Source organism: Lissotriton helveticus, chromosome 5_1 (assembly GCF_964261635.1).
Source record: "Lissotriton helveticus chromosome 5_1, aLisHel1.1, whole genome shotgun sequence".
NCBI classification, from domain to species: domain Eukaryota; kingdom Metazoa; phylum Chordata; class Amphibia; order Caudata; family Salamandridae; genus Lissotriton; species Lissotriton helveticus.
Window position 1 is genome coordinate 1069015215 of NC_136065.1, and position 20055 is coordinate 1069035269.

Here is a 20055-nt window from a genome sequence, read left to right on the forward strand (position 1 = left end):
TTAATAAAAGAGGCATGAGGTGGATTAAAGATTGCGTAGCCTTGGCATTTGGTGTGCTAATATTTAAATGACCCGGCTGCAGGCTTCTAAGTAGAATAGTGGGCAACAACACTCATTCTTTTACAAATTAAGCACTGCTCCACAGTGAGGAAATATTGTGGCAACCAGGTAGAGAAGGGCAATAGCTGATTAGTTAATTGTTTGCAGCCTCTTCCTCAGCACTTAAGCCTTCCTCACACAAGGCTTCCCTGGTGGGCGTGGGGAGGGAAAGTAGACATCAAGTACATGCCAGCTGAGGAGAGCGAAACTAGGTTGCACGGGTAGGAGGGATTTGAAATCTTGGTAGTAGGTACAACACGCTTGGCATTAGTAGCAGCTTCAGTTTTTTCAGCTTTTTCATCTTAGCCCATGTCCTAGTGGGTACTCAAATGAGGATGCAGCCTCACTGAGCCTGAATCCAGTGTGGAATCATTATTCTGAATACTATGTACTGGTGGGTGTGCAAGTGATCCACATAGTCGCTCTACAACAGGGCTGGTGGAGTCCACATCAGCTTTTTTTGCCTTCCAGCTGTAAACTGGATTTTGGCAATTGGAAGAAAACTCAACTCACTGGACACTTTGCTTCATTTTCATTGAAAGGTTTGTGAACCCAAGGACATGAATTTCTAGAGGTCATAATCAGGCAACTTTGCATAATTACGTATAAAATAGAGATGAAAACACAGGTCACTTTATTTTTCCTAAAATAATGCTTACTCTAATATTTTGATGTTTATTTCTCCAGCAGAAAGTGCTTTGTCTTGGTTTGCAGTCTATGGTTTGAATAGCAAGACATTCAATATTTCATTAAACGTCTGAAATAAGAGGAATCATTACACCTTTTACAGTGCCATACGTCTCATCTTGCATAAGAAAGTTTAAAATGAGGCATTTATCAAGTACCCTTGAAGGTAATTTGCCAAAACCACCTATATTACAAATGTTTTGCTCCTTGCATACTCTTTGGCATCTCTATGCGAGCAGAAGGTATAACCCACTCTGCAAAATGTTATGTTGTGATGGAGCACTAAAGCTGGTTCGCCAGAAATTACTGAAGTGTACATAAGTGTGAAAATGTGAGTCATGTTCAATTAATGTTATAATATGGGGGGGTGCATAAAGCTGTGTTTCTAATGCCACAACTGGTTAAGAGGAGTGCACGACCAGTGGAGCTGAACTCCAAAAGGAATAGGTCGCAGCTTCCCCCGCTTCCGGACACTCAATCCCCTTTCCCAACTAGCATCAACTCAACAGGTCACTCATGGTGCATCAAAACTGCTCTGGTCAGATGCAAGAAAATACAGATCTCTTTGAGCATCTACAGCTTTTTTTTTTTTTTTAAAGAAAAAAAAAAGATAACTGGAGCAGTGGACTGTGGACCTTTGTAGTTGGCTGATAAACAGGTCTCAGTCATGTGCTTGACTAAACATCATGCCTTTGCCTTCTTGGCGCAGCCCTTTTCACTATAGGTATGAGAAGATGCAGTAAGGACAATAGATGGTCAATGAGACGGTCACCATATGGTAGCTGGCCCTTTTAAGATCACATTAATAGTTAAGGACAGCCTGCCAGTAGCCTATGGGCAACCTATGGAGCCCGAGGAGCAGGCGAATTAATCTACAAATCAAGTCTCAGCTTAGAGGCTGGAATGCTGCAAGAAAAAACCCCAACTAATATTCAGATATATGAAACCTAATCATTGATTGAAGTCTGAATTTTAGTACATTCAATCAACACTCAAAGAACAACAGAAATCCAGGCTGAAGCAATCATACCGGTAACAATATTTGAGTTACCTGGTTTGACTTTGTTTCTTATGAGCCACGGAACACTGTATATCCGAGCCACCTTAAGTCAATGAATACAATTCACCCTTTGTGACCGACTGGACTTTTCGCACCTCTTACTGGCTGCCTCAACCCTCTGCTGCCAGACCTCTTAAGGCACGCACGCAACCACTCAGGATGGGTGGAGGTGACATGAGCTCTCACCCTGGACATTTGTGAGTTATTAACCCTGCGAGCACCAGCTCCTTTCAGGCTCCATAACTCTACATCTCATGCCCAACCATAGTTTTAATTTTTAAAATATCTACTTATTTTAGCATATACTTAATGAATTTAAAATAATTTCATTATATACACCTTTAATTAGCTCCATTTTTAACCGCAACACCATCTCTCAATATTCAATTTTTATAAATGTAATTTAATTTACTTAAATGAACACTGATTTGCTGTCCGAGTCTCTTCCTTTCCAACAAATGTATTTTTTTCATATCAATTTTAAATAAAGGAGCTCTTACATGAATCTCAATTCCAGTCCTTGATAAACATTTAAATACAAGAAAAATAAGTTCAAATAATGTTTTATAAGTGTGTTACTCATAACGTACCCCGAATGTTAATTTGAGTCAATGCATATTATTAAGCTTGATTTACTGAATTTATTTACATTGATTTTTTAATCAATGCTTACCTTAACTCTATTATTTCAAACCCTAACCGTTACACCAATCCTGTATTTTATTTAATTTAAAATGTATTTAATCTAAGTTGAGTTCTTTTTAAATAACTATACCCTTAACATAGCGCCGACCCGAATGCTAACCAATGAATGAATGAATAACTTTATTGTTCAGCTAATTAAAGCTTTCAATTAAAAACAAGTACAAATCAGTGATCTCGTTGATTAAAAACCACAGTAGAGTCCAACTTTCAATGCGTTTTTGACTCCTCCGCCCCAGAGTCTGTATCCCCATCAAGAGCATTTGTCATAAGCTTTTTCCTATTTATATTGCATCAATGTTCAGGTTACAAATGTTTGGTGCTGTAGTCTATTTGTGAAATGGTCAGCCAAGATAGGCGATATGCAATTGAAAGCATAATCGGTGCAGGTTGTGGCCAAGATCTAACAGGCTCTCTACGTTAAAGGACTTTGTGCACTCCAAAGGTAATCCTGTCCCCATCTGTGGTGACTTTCATACTTTTAAACGCATAGATATGTGTACGTAAGATCGATGAGGAGGTCAATCTGATCGTGGTCTTAAGGATTCACAAGTTAAAGTGCTTTGTGCATGCATTAGCTAGTGTGTTAAAATGCTAAGCTAAATAATCTAAATGCAGTTAAAAAGAAGATCGAAAAGTAACAAGACCTTTGTCAGATAGGCTTGCTAAGTTACATTTGGCTCGATAGAGTACTGGTTTTAAGAACACAAAGCATGTTCAAGGGGTTTCATCAATCCCAGCTGCAACAGCAGTCTTAAAGGCTTGCTAGTTGAAAGTGCTCAGTGCGTTAGCGGGTTTCAGTACAAAAGTAAAAGTAGGCGGAGTGCAAGTGTCGAACTGTAAGAATTGTACCCATTGCAACAGTGGTTTTATAGGCTCGCTAGATTAAACTACTTAGGGTATTAGCAGGTTGTTGCAAAAGTAAGAATAGGCGGAGTACAAATGTCTAACAGTGTGAATTGTACCCTTGATTTTAGAGGCCCACTAAGTGAGGTACTTGTAGCATTTACAACCAATGCTAACCAATGATAATTATGTGATTGCATTAATTTAAATCACATTCTTGTGCAACTGTGCCATGACTATTTCAATTTTAAAGTGAGATCACTTATGCTGAACGAAATGTAGAACAACTTCAGCCATTGGAAAGCCATGCATAATTAGGTTCTTGCATTCTTTACTATTTGTGGAATGAATGCAAGAACACTGGAAAAGATTCCTGTGCATAAGTCATTTTAACTGGTGCTCATGACCTTGTACTTCATCTTACAAATTGATGTGGATAATTGTTGAATGGGTGGGTGGAACTGGAGACTGGAGATTTGGCTGTATAATATGATGCAATAAAAATCAAATTAAAATAAATCATTTAAATCACAATTCATTGTAATTGCATTAAACTGAAATAAAATTAATGCTCAATGTTTCACTACTTTATTCCTTTTGCCATGTGACATGGTGACAAGCCACAATTTAATAATGAAAGTAATGATTTTTTTGTGACTTTTGCTGAGGTAATGGTTAATAGAACTAATGCTGGCAAGCTAATAAACCCAGGATCAGAAAGGACATCTCAGGACAGTGCAAAGAAGATGGAACTGGAATGCTGTTCAAGTGGAATGAGTTGCATTAGCTACAAGTGAATTGAGGGGAAGATGCAGCATTTGGCTCCAGGCAGTTCTTAGCCATGTTGGATTTTGCTTTGCTTGGGGTTCTGGGAGAACTTTGATACTACTAGTTACACTCTTAAAACAAGTGCCACATTACAGTATGGTAATGTAAAAACATCTAGTGAGGGATCTCTAGAAATTGGAATAAGATCATCTAAGAATAACATTAGTCACTCTTTCACAGAGAACTCCCTGTCTGCTACTAGAATAATGTTTGCTACCTGGCAAAAATAATAATAATGTAAGAGCTATTCTTCTCTCCAACCAGATTCTTCTCTCTCGAATGAGGACCAGATTGCAGAACTGAGGCAGCCAGTGTTCTAATGTTGTTGATACAAAAATACAAGTAGACATGTGCCTACTGTGAGGCTAGATGGTCCTTACTTCTAAAAGCCTGAGAGCTGATGTCTTGATGTGGGCATTGGACCAAACTGCTGACTGTTTCACTATAACTAGCCCTGAGAAACATCCGATTAGGTTTTGTAAAACCACATTCATCTTCATCAAATTTTCGAACCTGCAGAACGTTAACATCAAGTCAGAGACTAACTTGAAACACCAGCAGCAAAGCCCACTTTCAGCTACAGATTCAGGTAACTACTCTGAATGCATTGAGTTTCCTATCTGATCAGCACCCAAAACCTTGTTCTGTCAAGCTAATTTGGTGGGCATCACGTCCTCTTGTGACCTGTATCTCCTTTGGCATTATCAAACTGGATGCATTAATGCCTTTCCGGAGAAAATTTGAGCTCTTCAAGCCCAAAGAATCTGCAAAGTTTTGAAAGTTATTCCATCACAACAGCAGATTTAAACTCAATCTCCACGGACACATTTTCCAAACTAGAAGACTGACCTGTTTTTAAGGGTGGGTCAGATAAACTTCAAGCCACACATATGCCCAGTAATAATCGACTCCAGAGCTAGAAGGTTTTTCCATCCACTTATTGTAGCTGGTTAAAACTGACTATTCTTACAAATTAGGATGGTAGCCCTCTATACCTCCTAACCCACTCAGGCCATTGCTAAGTGGCATGACTACAGCCTCTTTACCTGCCTATGATTTCTCTACGGGACTGGACTATTTGTGTTAATCAATATTTCCAGAGCACTTTAACTATATTTATACTCATACATTTACATAAAAATCTGATGTATGCTAACAAACTCACTAATTTACTGCACGCATGAATGGTAAGAGTAATTGACTGAATTCAATGCGGCAAACCAGAGATCGATGAGATTCTTGACATTAGTGGGTTATCCAGCTGGACTCTGCTTATGTTAAAATGCCCATGTATTTCAAAATTACTATTGATTAAATATTTGCACAAGGAAACACAATGTATGTCGTTATATAAACTATTAGAACATTGGAATTTTGAGCTATCCATTGAAGGCAATGGCTTTGAAGCAAACAAATAATGGCTCTGAATAGACCTTCTGCCCCAACATTCCAAAGCTGGCCTGTGTTTAAATTAGAACATTTCTCTTCTCCACTTTACATCACAAATTCTGGAAAAGGCTGCCAATCTTCAACTCACTCAAGATCTATGTAAGCAGCACTCTACTGAACACTGTACAGCCAGGCTTCTGTCCACTCCACTGTACTGAATCCACTTTACTATCAGTATTGGATTACCCCAGACTGGCCCTAGAGCGTAGAAGGTCTGCCTCCCCAGTCCTTCTGGATTCGGCAGCAGCATTCAATACTATATCACAAGTCATGCTGTCATCCTTCAACAGCTAGGAATCTGTCACATTAAAATGGCTTTGCTCTTTTCTTACAGATGGATTCTAAAATATTCCTCTTCCTCCTCACTGATCAGAATCCTTTTCCATTCTATATCCTAACCCTCTTCGATGCATTTCTCCTCTTTCCTCTCTCGTCTATTTTTTCCTGTTTGACCATATGTCCTATGTAGACAATATTCCGATCATTGTCTGCATTTGGCAAAATCTTGTACACACTCTGGAAAACATTTGTAATTATATGACCAGTCCCTGAAGCTCAATGGAAAGAAGATTTAAGTTCTCATTTTCAGTAAGCAACCCTTCTCCTTGGTCATCATCTTGGAGATCCATTGAGTTTGGACCTTCATCCAGTTACACCAATCTTGGATTCACCTTTGATAACAAGCTTAATTTCTGTGCCCAAATAAATCAGGACACCAGTAATTTTTTTTCCATTGTGAGAATGATTACTAAGATCTTCATGTATCTTCCTATCTTGGCACGCAAAACCATTGTTCAAAGACTCATTACTTCTCACCTGGACTATGGTAATGCCTTGTATCTTCGTATTCCCACCTACATTTCCAGACAACGTCAACTGGTTCAGAACTTTGCATCCTATTAAGTTCTTAAGCTCCCACACTATCTCCCTATCAGAGCACCCCTATAACATTTGCATTTGCTTCCAATTCGGCAGAACACTAACTTTAAAGGCCTTATGCTTCTTGCATCATGCCCTTTCCCATTCAGGTCTCTTCTACCTCAGGAAAATGTTTTCACCTATCAACCTGGCCACTACTTTCATTCCTCATTGGCTAACTTGACAGCATTTCCCTTGCATCCGACAAAATATAGGTGTCTTCTTTCTCTTTTGCAGCAGCTAAGTTCTGGAATACTCTCCCAGTTAATATCAGAATACTTTATGATTGCACTGAGGTCAGGAAGAAACTAACTTAAAACTTGGCTAATTCAGATCTCAGATTAACCAAACTCTTCTGCAGTGTTCCTCTTCCTATAGCATCAGGTCACCCTCTGAGTAACCGTTGTAGTCAACAACAAAATAATATAATAATAATGATAACAGCAACAATAATAATATACTCTTGGTGTGTGGAATGGTTTAATGGCATATCCATTCTGCCTTTGGCTATAGCAGTCAGTAAAGGCATCACCCTTGTTACAGGCCCTTGTCTGTGGCTCGATTGTATAATAGGGTAAGGGCGTTTTATCACTTGGCTAGCCCTGAGCAGACTGATATGATGCTATATATTGACCAGGATATTTAAAAAAAAAGCAGATATGGTAAATGGAGTATTCGTCAGGCCAAAATCATCATGAATACCGATCCCATCCTCCCTTTGCTACAATGTATACTTGTGCAAAGACATTCTTCAGAGCATTTGCAATTAGATCAGCCGTACAGACAATTTCCTCATCAATTTGCGGACCATTTTTACTGTACTTTGTCCTAGCTCACCACAGATCTGAACAATTTAACAAATACAAAGAGCAAAAGCAAAGCAGTTGAGTATATTCAATGTGAACAACTTTGAAATAGCTACTATTAGACCATATTAAATGCCAAATCATCAACCTAAAACGACCTATTTGCACATTTATGCTAACTCTACCGTTGTCTTTTTCTATAATGTATCCACAATCTCACACGCTGCAAAATACTACCTCCGTTTGCTTCTAACATTCTAGGACTGTAAGTTTTTGTGGATGTCAGCACGCAGAAGTGATATAAAATAAATTCAATGCCTGTGAAATAACTCCTTATACTTCAAAATTTAATGTATCCTTTGTTTTAAACCGTGCTGAGCAATTTGACTCGATTTGATCTTATGAAATTTGGCCAGAAGTACTTTAAGCCTGTTCACTGCCAACCTCTTCAGATCAACTTCAAGGTTCAAACCCGCGAGAAGGCAGATCAACAACCTGAAAGCAATTTTTTTTGTTATTTCAGGCACGGGTGTTAAGCAACATGGTACAGTTTTCTAGCATTTTTCTTGCTCACAGTTTGAGTAATGAAGACTATCTGCAGGAAAGGATAGGTGGTCGGATTCGGTGGCACATGCAATATTCAATCCATCTGAATACCTGACAAATAGTGCTGTTGTTCCTGCTCTTTCGGGAAATTATGCTTCATTGCCTTTACCAAAGCGAGTATGCAATCGTTATAATGCAACTAGCAGTGGCATACCCCCTGAGGAGCAATGTAAAAAAAAGCCTATGCATTAATAGAAACTTCAAATATAGACATCTTTGCATACCCATAAAATGAACCACATAGATATATGTTCTTACTGACAACTTATCTCATTTACCATTCCGGTCTAAAGACGATAGGGCTGTCTGTCATGCTGGTGATGTGAAGTATATTTGATACAATTACCGCAGGAGTAGAATCTGCAGAAAGTCCCCTTTTGGGAGGTCTGAGATGAAGTGCGCTATTGTATGTTCCTGCAGGTAGGAAAGATAAGGCGATTGGGTATGCCTGGAGCAGAGTACAGAATGATATTCCCCCCAATGATGCGACTATTGTCTTCTTATAGGGGTGACTAATGATTGAGCATATGGATGCTTTAGAAATTTTAGCAGACAGTACAGTTGAGGGCAACAGGCTAACTTATGAGATACTTATATGGCTGCACTGTGTAGCCTCGATCAGGTCCATCTCTGCAAAGGATATATGAGGAACGGAGAACCTCAATTCAGGATTTCAAAGATAGAAGCAGGTCGCTGCTTGGACAGGCCAGTACCTTGAGGACCCAAAGGCCTGATGGTCTGGTATTAGGCTAGGTGCACACTAGCGAAAGACAGACTACCCAGGGCCACCGGTATCATAAATAGTCCTTACCAAGTGCTAGGCAGAGAGGATCGAGAAAGTAGGAGGTGGTAAGTGGACAAGGGGCATGGAAGCGAGAAGTCAAGGGCACCGATCAGGATACGGCTTAACTGTCCATTCATAGGATATGAATCAGGCATTTTGGAATTTCCCACTCTTTCCAAAAATTAGTTCTTGACATTACATACATTTAGATGGATCCTAATGGGCTCTGGAGGGATGGACTTCACACCTGCCACTGTGCTGCCTGAATAAGCTACATGCCCCAGAGTACGTGTGGAGCAATTAAAGGTATTGAATGCCCTCTCATCTGCCTTCAGTGCAGTTGTCCATCAACACCATGGCAACACACAAACATTTCATTGACACAGCCCTGCAACGATTAATTTTTTACCTCACTAACCACCACCAGCTCATCCAGATGGGGTCCTCAGATCAAAAGAACACCCCCTGTCTCCTGAAGAGTATTTCAGGATTCTGTGTACAGGTTAGCACTTCAGCAAGAGTAATACCCAGTATTTATAGGTTCCATGTAGAGATTAAAGGTTCTGGGAGAGAGGATGGGTACTCCGGGTTCATTACTCACCAAAGACATCAACAGACCACAAAATCTCTCAGTGGACATCAGTAACTCAAAACCTTCCTCGAGTTATTTCAGGATGATGTCAAGCACCTACTTAACTCACAAACCACTCTCCCTTTTTATTCTGTGCCAAACTCCCGTTCAAGCCAGGCTAGCGGACCTGAACCAGAGAAGAAGCTTCATTCCTCTCCTGACAGCATATACCATATCTCTTAGATTCACCCTCGAAGCAGATCTTTCCATTAAAAATCACCCAGCTAAGAAACTTAAGACATCATGTTATCAGTAAACACTCTGGTAAAATGTGAACCACTTCATTCTCGAAACCACCTCAAAACAACAGTATACATTCTGGTACTAGTCCGGATGGAGGCAATGCTTTGCTCAAGAGGGATGCCCAAACACAATAAGCTAGCACCCTTAAAAGACGGATGTACGGCATTACGACGCGTACTTTTACAACGCGTGCCGTTACAACGTGGTTTTTTCACATCTTATTCACTGTTGCTCGTATCATTACTAGCCTAAAGAAAAGTAATCTCATCACAACTACACTGAAGAAGCTTAACTGGCTCACTTACAGACCAATATCATCGTCAAGAACAGATGTATCACCTAAAGGGTCTTCAAACAACTCCCCAAAATACTAAGCTGTTAATGTAGCCATCTCTGGTAAACTACACCACAGAAAGAGCCAAGACATCACCAGACTAGAAACAATTAAAAGCACAAAACGCCAGAAAAGGTACCTAGGACATGGAGCAACTGCACCATTGACACTAGAAAATTCCTGACACCCCTTTAATTCTGCAAGAAACTGACAAAACATCTCCCGATAGAATATTATTAATATGTTCATTTTTATATAGCGTGAACTTGACCAAAATCGGGTATCACAGCGCTTTACATAGCACCTGTTGCATTACACGAGTATTCATTAGGTACCAAACTCTCCAGGCCTTTCAAATAAAAGTGTGTGCTATATAAGTACCCCTACATATATACATGCATATAGTCCACCAAGCAGGTAGATGGTTTCCTGGCCCCTCGTGATGAGATGTTGGACCCATTCATTATCTTTTGTGAAAGTGAGCCGCATAGGTTTCTATGCAATTTATGGACAGCCCATGTGTTCCGTGTGTGGGTAATATTTGTTTACAACATGCTTGTCTGGATGGGCATTGGAAAAATATAACTCAAAATATTTAGGCTCTGCTGTGACAGGAGCAGACAATGTGCATATAAAGTGAGTGTGTGATACAACACACACACACACACACACACACACACAACCACACACACACACGGAAAGTGGGCTTGACAGTGTGGTTAACATTAAAGATATCTATTGTACCACGGCGGTGTGTAAGGGCTAAAAGTCACAAATCTGGGATTACAGGGCTGCGAAATATGTGCCATCATCACATACATCCTACATCTATTAACATTGCATGTATTCCATGGACAAATTAAATTATTAGCCCTAGTGCTCCATTCCAGAATAAAATGCCCTTCCCCCTCCAACGAGGAGCAAAAACTTACTCCAATAAATCCAGCCACCACCTCAATGGCTCCAGTCCCCACAGTTGTGTATGGAATCTCAGCAAGAGGAACCCCAGCATTTTCAAAAATTGAATTGGTGTAAAACCATATCTGAAATGACAAAAGGCATTTAAAATGTAAGACGAATTAATTAGTGTGCTCCAAACTTCTTTTATAACCAAATTTTCAAAAAAGAAGCAAACGTTTGCAGAGTTTGTAACACCATACATCTTCTGGTTTCAGCCACAAAGTGGTGCAGTGTTTCTAAACGCGTGAAGAAACATGTGGGATCCATCATCAAAAATATATTCGGTTTAGTAACATCAATTACCTTCCTACTTTTACAATTTTTTAACATGCGCATAAGCTCACTCTGTAGACGTTCAAAACATTACCACAATTTTACAATTATCCAATATTTTAAAGCCACTAAATATGAACTTTCAAATGATATTTAGCCCACGTTTATTAAGTAGGACAACATGTTCAGATACAGAACATGATCCAAAGGCACCAACCAAAGTGAGAGCATCTTTTAACTGAAGAAACTGAACATAACATCATAGCATTATACCCTATATTGATCAATTATTCATAGTCTTCAAATAGCACTGGAGGAGCGAAGGATGAAAGTCACTTACAACCTGTGAAGATATGCAAACTGCAAACCTTTACCATTGTCACTGATTTTTTCAATGAATTTTGATTTCTGGCATCAGTTTATGAGGTCCATGATCCAGAGAGGCATGTAAAACTGCAACTAGATGCTCCTCGGGCTCACCCGTTTGGTGTATCCCGAGACAGGACACTCAACTGATCACCCCCTTGAAAAGTATCACAGGAGAAGCCCCCTTTGGAGTGCACAGGGACACCGTAGTGTTATATTTTTTTGATGCGAGTCTTCGGTGTTCTGAAACAATTTGTGGAGAACCTTTGTTTGTTGAACACGAATGGCACACCGGGCACTAGGATTACCCATAGCTGTTGGCGAACATTTATTTTTGTAAGATTGCCCACTTACCAGAATTCCACCCAACACTTCATACTCAATTGCACTTTGCTTCTAGTGGTGTCTGGGCGTACATTGACAAGGTTCCCTGCTAAAGAAGCTCCCTGAAATGCTTACCTTGTCATTTGCACTTCGGCAGTAACAACAACATTGATTCTGAGAAGAGGACCTTCCAAGACACCTAATTGGGAAGGAACATTTTTGTCCAACCAAATTGAATTTTGAAGCAAGAAGATGTACTGACTGGGAGAAAGACAGCCGCGGTCTGTAGGGGAGTACCTGCCGGGGCGGTGACGTGTGGAGGGGGAGGGGCAGGGTGGGGGTTAGTAATGTATGGATAATGTAGGTTTGCAGGTAAATAAACATTTAAATAAATCAAACAAATTTCGTTGTGCGCACTGCATTGCATTTGGGAATGCAGTGCACTCAACGAAATTCGTTTGATTTATTTATATGTTTACTTACCTGCAAACCTCCATTATCCATACATTACTAACCCCCACCCTGCCCCTCCCCCTCTACACGTCACCGCCCCGGCAGGTAATCCCCTACCGACCGCGGCTGGAGAAAGATACATCCACCTGCCCAAGGGTGAACGTATACACTAGAGTTTCCCCACAGCTTGTTCAACATAGTTTCACCCTGAGCCACCAGGGACACTGCTGCTGTTAATGCTTCCAGAATTGTCCATGTCCTCCTAGATAGGAATACGCCTGAAGCCCCCTGCTGAAGCTCTGCTACTCGTCCGTCAAAGTCCGGAGGGAGAGAAAGAGGTAGGTAAAGAGGAAGAGGGAGAGAGAGAGAGAGAGATTTTGTGTGCGTTTGATTATGTATGCATGGGTACATTTTGTGTTTGTTTTTGTGTTTGTGGGTGAAGTGTGGGTGTGTGTCCTATCAGCTCAGGAGTCATAAGAAATGGACGAAGCATCTTGAAGCCCACTCTCCCCGTGGGCAAAAGCAGGCTTCCCTAAAGAAAAGAAAACTGCTACAAGTGCAGAGACCATGCAGACTTTCTACCTGCAGCATCTCTTATTTTGCTTCTTGCAATATAGTGGTCCCGTACCTGGTTGTCTTGCCAACTAACAAGAACATTACAGGCATAAGTGGCCTTTGAGAATCCTTTGTGCCTGTGTACTTTGCATCTATTTCCCCCAGATCATTGTGACTGGTCACACCCAAATGTAGAGCCACTAACTAGAAGCCTGTAGGTATTGAGGTACCGAAATTTTGGGTGACAACCACCAATGACATTAAACTGAGGATGTAGTCTTACCTTCCAGGAACCACTGTGGACATTGTTTAGCCTCTTCAACAGCTCTGTAATTGCATTATTGTGCTAGTGTACAGACATTCGAATCATCCAGAATTTGCGGACAACCAGCGGAGAGGATTTTTACTTTAAAATTGTTCAACAACATAGTTTCATTGAGTATTTTGTTGCATACTCTATGATTTGACTTGACACACTACTTATTTATTCTGATATACATTTTTAGATTTATATAGTGTGGAACAAGTCTTTGTTGATATCCGAGTGCTTTACAAATTGGTTCAATACATACAAAACAGTGACATAAGAGTTGCAGAGTTTTCAACAAACCATTACAGAAAGAAACGAAATTAACGGAATTGCTGAATAGTAACAATTTAGACATTTCAGGCGGTCTTCTGAAAAATGATGTCTGACTCGATAGAGCTGGTTGTTGTGGATTGGAAAGACCGATATTTGCATGGACGGTCATCTCTATGATATTGAAAGTTGTTTTGGATCCCTCACCAGGGTTGTTGGCCACTTTTAGGTTATTTAAGCAGGCCAAAATTGTCGGTTTAATAAGTAGTCTACATGGAGCTAGATTTTGCTTGCTTAACCAACTAGACCCAAAAAGTCAAGGAGGCTTAGTGAGGCTGTCTTTCCATTGCAGTTCCTTTACCCTGCGCCCTGGTTACTGAGGTCCTTTTGGCATTAATATTATTGGAGTGCTTATGTGCTCATTCAGCGGTGGACTCCTGGCGATAAAAAAATGCAGAAGGCAAGTGCATCAGCTAAGTATAGCTTTATAAAAACCAATGCGAATGGTAAATTATACATATTGCAGGAGCTTGATTTTCTTCAAAATCCAAGAGATATGCCCCAATTTAAAATCAATAGGAAGGAGGTGTGGCGGTGATGGCAACAGAGTAGGTCACACTTTGATGTCTCTCTACTTCAGCTGCTGCCTCTGGTGTCCATCCGGTGGTTACAAATGCATCAGAAACCCATGCAGCTGCCTCTGAAATGCCTGACGGATGTTGTACTCTGGAAATGTAAAGCAGAGTGGGAAGCGTATTGGGGCTCTTGGTCAGGCGTGGCAGCCATGAGCATAAACAAGCAATGCAATAGGTCTTGCATTAATTAAGTTTGAGCTATTGGCATTGCTAAATAATGCAACACCAATTGCAACAAAAGTCTATAAATTGTAGGCCAAAAAAATGTGTTTTTTTTTTGCAATGGTGGCATGCTGCGCTTTAGTTGAATATGTTTAAAAGTAAAGTGCGCCATACGGCGATTGCTACAATAGTTAATTGTGGATGCGTTAACAATTGATGTGTGCACTGATGGCTGGTGGTGTGTGTGCCTGTAGAAATTGTGCACTGATGGCTGGTGGTGTGTGCCTGGTGGAAGTGTGCACTGCCGGATGGTGGTGTGTGTGCCTGGTGGAAGCGTGCACTAACGGCTGGTGGTGTGTGTGTGCCTGGTGAAAGCGTGCACAGACGGCTGGTGGTGTGTGTGTGCCTGGTGAAAGCGTGCACGGATGGCTGGTGGTGTGTGTGTGTGTGTGTCTGTGTGTGTCTGGTGAAAGCATGCACGGACGGCTGGTGGTGTGTGTGTGTGTGTGTGTGTGTGTGTGTGTGTGCCTGGTGAAAGCGTGCACTGACGTCTGGTGGTGTGTGCCTGGTAAAAGTGTACACTGACGGTGTGGTTGTGTGTGTGTGTGGTTGTGTGTGTGGTTATGTGCGCGGTCATATACGCGGGTATGGGCGTGGTTATATGGTTGTGGTTGTGTGTGTGTGGTTGTGTGGTTGATTGTGGTTGCTTGGTTGGTTGCGTGTGTGGTTGTGGTTGCGTGTGTGGTTGTGGTTGCGTGTGCGTGTTTGAGTTTGCATGTGTGTGGTTGTGGTTGCGTGGTTGTGTGTGTGTGGCTGTGTGTGTGTGTGGCTGTGTGTGTGTGTGGCTGTGTGTGTGTGTGGCTGTGTGTGTGTGGCTGTGTGTGTGTGTGGCTGTGTGTGTGTGTGTGGCTGTGTGTGTGTGGCTGTGTGTGTGTGGCTGTGTGTGTGTGGCTGTGTGTGTGTGGCTGTGTGTGTGTATGGCTGTGTGTGTGTGTGGCTGTGTGTGTGTGGCTGTGTGTGTGTGGCTGTGTGTGTGTGGCTGTGTGTGTGTGTGGCTGTGTGTGTGTGTGGCTGTGTGTGTGTGTGGCTGTGTGTGTGTGTGGCTGTGTGTGTGTGGCTGTGTGTGTGTGTGGCTGTGTGTGTGTGTGGCTGTGTGTGTGTGGCTGTGTGTGTGTGGCTGTGTGTGTGTGGCTGTGTGTGTGTGGCTGTGTGTGTGTGGCTGTGTGTGTGTATGGCTGTGTGTGTGTGTGGCTGTGTGTGTGTGGCTGTGTGTGTGTGGCTGTGTGTGTGTGGCTGTGTGTGTGTGTGGCTGTGTGTGTGTGGCTGTGTGTGCGTGTGGCTGTGCGTGTGGCTGTGCGTGTGGTTGTGCGTGTGGTTGTGCGTGTGGTTGTGCGTGTGGTTGTGCGTGTGGTTGTGCGTGTGTGGCTGTGCGTGTGTGGCTGTGCGTGTGTGGCTGTGCGTGTGTGGCTGTGCGTGTGTGGCTGTGCGTGTGTGGCTGTGCGTGTGTGGCTGTGCGTGTGTGGCTGTGCGTGTGTGGCTGTGCGTGTGTGGCTGTGTGGCTGTGCGTGTGTGGCTGTGCGTGTGTGGCTGTGCGTGTGTGGCTGTGCGTGTGTGGCTGTGCGTGTGTGGCTGTGCGTGTGTGGCTGTGTGTGTGTGGCTGTGCGTGTGTGGCTGTGCGTGTGTGGCTGTGCGTGTGTGGCTGTGTGTGGTTGTGGTTGTGTGTGTTTGTGTGTGGTTGTGTGTGTTTGTGTGTGGTTGTGTGTGGTTGTGTGTGTTTGTGTGTGTGGTGTTGTGGTTGTGTGTGTGTGTGTGGTGTTGTGGTTGTGTGGTTGTGGTTGTGTGTGTGGTTGTGTGGTTGTGGTTGTGTGTGTGGTTGTGTGTGTGTGGTTGTGTGTGTGTGGTTGTGTGTGTGTGGTTGTGTGTGTGTGGTTGTGTGTGTGTGGTTGTGTGTGTGTGGTTGTGTGTGTGTGTGGTTGTGTGTGTGTGTGGTTGTGTGTGTGTGTGGTTGTGTGTGTGTGTGGTTGTGTGTGTGTGTGTGGTTGTGTGTGTGTGTGGTTGTGTGTGTGTGTGGTTGTGTGTGTGTGTGTGGTTGTGTGTGTGTGTGGTTGTGTGTGTGGTTGTGTGTGTGTGGTTGTGTGTGGTTGTGTGAGTGTGATCGTGTGTGTGTGTGTGTGTGTGTGTGTGTGTGTGTGTGGTTGTGTTTGTGTTTGGTTGTGTGAGTGTGTGTGTGTGTTTGTGTGTGGTTGTGTGTGTGTGTGAGGCAGCCAGCCACCCTGCACCAGCTGCTGAAGGCAGCTAGTCCCCTTGCTTCTCTGCACTGGAATGATGTAGGTTCACAAATGTTACTTTATTCCTCCCTGGTGTCCCCTCAAGTCTTTCTTCCATCCCCATCCTCACCATGAGAGACTGAAAGACTGAGATGAAATGGGTGACTGGTTGAGAAAAGGACAGCCTCTGCTGAAAGGAAGGACAGAATGACGAGGGGAGAGATAGCCTGTGTAGTACAGGATGGCGGTACCACTAGAAGACAGTGGCAGGAGGAGTCCACTAAGAAGTCGAGAGCTTCTGGTGAAAGGAGGAACGGAGTCACTCGGAGAGGGAGAGACAGCCTATGGGAGGGCAATTAGGAGAGACTGATGGGGTGAAGTAAATGGAGGAGACCGGTAGGAAGCAGAGACTCTAGTGAAGGAAGGGGTAGGGTGACTAGGAGAGCGCAGAGACAGCCTAGAGTGGTGGTGGGGAGTGCCACAAGGATAGACTAAAAGGCTGAGATGAAATAAGTTACCGGGTTAGAAACAGAGAGCCTCTGGTGAAAGGAGGGGCAGGGTCACAAGGAGACGTGAGAGACAGCTGCGAATAACCGGTGGGCAGCATCCCCAAATGCCACGCCCCAGCTTCCGAGCCACAGATCATAGATCTATTGCATTGACATTATGAACCTCCCACTTTAGCAGCTAGAGCGGGGTGGGGCTCTATATGTACCACTTTTGTCTGCAATGTGGCAGATAAACGGGCAACTTTAACGCAATAAAGAAAAAAGATGGGCTAGTAGTAGAAAAGGAGAAAAAGGATGGATGGATGAGCTGGTGAAAGAATGGGTTGGTAAAAGGATATATGGATGAGTGGGTGCATAAAATAATCGATACATTTGTGAGAGGATGGGTGTATGAGTGGGTGAAAAGATGGATGGATGAATGGGTGAAAGGATGAACACTGAGTGGGTGAAAGATGATTGGGTGGCTAGAAGGATGCATGTGTGTGTGGGTGAAAGATGGATGGTTGGGTGGATAGAATAATGAATGAGTGAGAGGATGGATAAATGGATGCGAGGATGGTGATATGAGTGGGTAAGATGGTGGTTAGATGAGTGGGTAAGAGGATGGGTAGATGTGTGGGTGAGAGATGCTTTGCCCCGGATGGCCTGAGCGCGCTGTTGGCTCGTCGCAGGAAAGTGGTATTCTGTAATCAGACATTCCAGCGATAAGTAAGCCCTATGACAACTCGCTGAGAGATGCGTTTCACACATTTCCTTTTAAAACTGTAAAAACGCAGAGGAACAGAAATGGTGACAGGAATAATTTGCTTTCAGTTTGACTGCGACTTGGTATGAAAGCAGGAGGCAATGAATGCTCAGGTTCTGCATCAGTGCTAAAACTTTGGCCGGGCTTATGGTGGGGAAGGCAGGAAAGTGGCACGCGCTGCGTGGTCACTGCTTGGGGGAGGGGCGGGGGCAGATCAGAAAATCCAATTTTAAAGCCACTGCTCCAGATAGTACAGCGCCGTGCGGGGTTGTCAGCTGTAAGTAAAACTAGACACATTTGTGGACTGGGCGAGCTACTCCAACTTGCTGAGGGAGAGCCTGAACTCTCTGAACTGAGTAGCTACTTACAACTGATACGAAAGAGCTTGACATTTTTTAGTTGGGTGAGCTACTCACATCTGACATTGAACACTTTAGAATCACTGAGGCCCTCATTTCGTGTAGCCCGGAATAATCCTGTTGCTTCCAAGACTTCGTAATTTCTGTTACTAATCCCACCTAAATAAACCTGCCTGAGAGTGCTACTCAAAGCGTTAATAGGACATAACTAGGTATGTGGCCTAGGAGAGCTACTTGCAACTCAGACGGGTCAACATGAGATCACTCAACTGGGTGACCCGCTCACACAAGAGGTGCTATTTTGAAATCTGTGCACTGAGAAAGATGCAGCTGGCCTCGTCGCCAACAGGGGGACATATTAGGAACAGCATCCTGGTGTTGCTCCCTTGCTAGATAGAATTGCAGTTTAGTTCCTAAAGGGCCACCATGGTTGGTGGGCGGGCTCATGCTCCCCTAGTTAATTCCATCAGGCCGTCAGGAGGGGACTACTGAGTACACAGGGGGTCTTATTATGGGTCAGCATAGGGGACGGGCCTTTTCGTGGTACGGCAGTCGGCGCACTCTTGGCACGGGACTGTGAGATTTCCGGAATGGGTGAAATACTGCTGGTATGGCTCGTGTTGAGATCTCATGACTGGGTGCGCTACTCACACCGAAGGTGGGGTGCGCCAGAGATACTCACAACTCACAAGGGACAGTCTGTATTTCAATTCTTATTGAATTTTTAACAATAATAAGCAAACTATGATCAATAATCAATTATCTGCACAAAAATATAAAATACCAAGGATACAATATGAAATATAAGCAGGAATAACTCACAAAAAAAGAGAAAACAGCATTAGGGAAAACATTACAAAGATGATAAGTTTTGCTAGATCAAATTTGGACACCCTGGATGTCTCTGCCAGCTTGAACAATCCGTCAACGCCCCCCAGCCACCCACCACTTTCTCACGAGGAGGGGGGAATAACCCGCAGAACAGGAGAAAGGTCACGAGGGCAGTGATCTGGCCTAACTCCGATCAAACCAGTCTAGTGTGAGAGAGGAAGAGGGTGATGACGCAGATAACCAGAAACTGGTGTGGGCGGGAGGGATAATAGCGAGACGGGGAGGAGGGGTGAGAGTGACGAGAAAAACTGAAAAGACGAGATAAGGAGATAGAAACGATCAGAACGAGAGGAGACTAAAGGAAAGGAAAGGGTTTGCACGCGAATGGAGGAGGGTAAAAGGGAAGAGTAAAACAGAGGGAGTAGATATTAGAGAAACACGGAGAGGGGATATGAAGGACACAGATCGGTCAAAGGTGGCTGGTGAAGGAGACTGTCCAAGAAAGGCTGGAGGGAACCCAAGCATGAATGGAGTGGGGGAAAAAGAAATTGGAAGCCAATTGAGACAGCCTGCTCTGTTTACGCCCTGCCTGCAGCCAGCAAAGCCAGAAACGGCGGGGAGCGGATTCCTCTGAAGGCTCACAGGCTGCCAAATGGTGTGCGATGTGCACGCGCCCGCACACATGCATGTGTAGGCAATCCGCCTGGAAAAGCCTTTGGGAGCCTTTTCTAAAGCCCCTACTTAATATCTCGCCAAGCATTCCTAACGCAATGGCTTAGACGAGACCTAAAAAGTGGCCAGGCACAGATGAGAGCTAAAGCACAGACTGATGCAGAAGAAATATTCCTTGGGCCATCAGAGGGCCAGCTCCACTCAAAACAATCAATCACTCACCGGGAGCGTCTCAGGAGATAAATAAGTACCTGGAGATCTGGCGCATACCAGGCACAACTGCCTGGAAGTTGTAATAGCAGCTGTGACTCGGTAGGAGACGCACTGCAGAAGGGTTGAAGTTCCCTGTGAAAGCGATATCCAGGGATGTT

General features: G+C 43.3%; 1 protein-coding gene across 2 annotated transcripts in view; it reads right to left on the reverse strand.

Moving 5' to 3' along the window:
* LOC144753492 (solute carrier family 2, facilitated glucose transporter member 9-like) overlaps nucleotides 1-20055 on the reverse strand; it is a 349607-nt gene that overhangs the window by 93334 nt on the left and 236218 nt on the right. For both annotated transcript variants that reach the window (XM_078641162.1, XM_078641163.1), the window contains exon 8: nucleotides 10926-11036. In XM_078641162.1, coding sequence (XP_078497288.1) covers nucleotides 10926-11036 — 111 coding nt within the window. The remainder of the gene's footprint in view (nucleotides 1-10925; nucleotides 11037-20055) is intronic.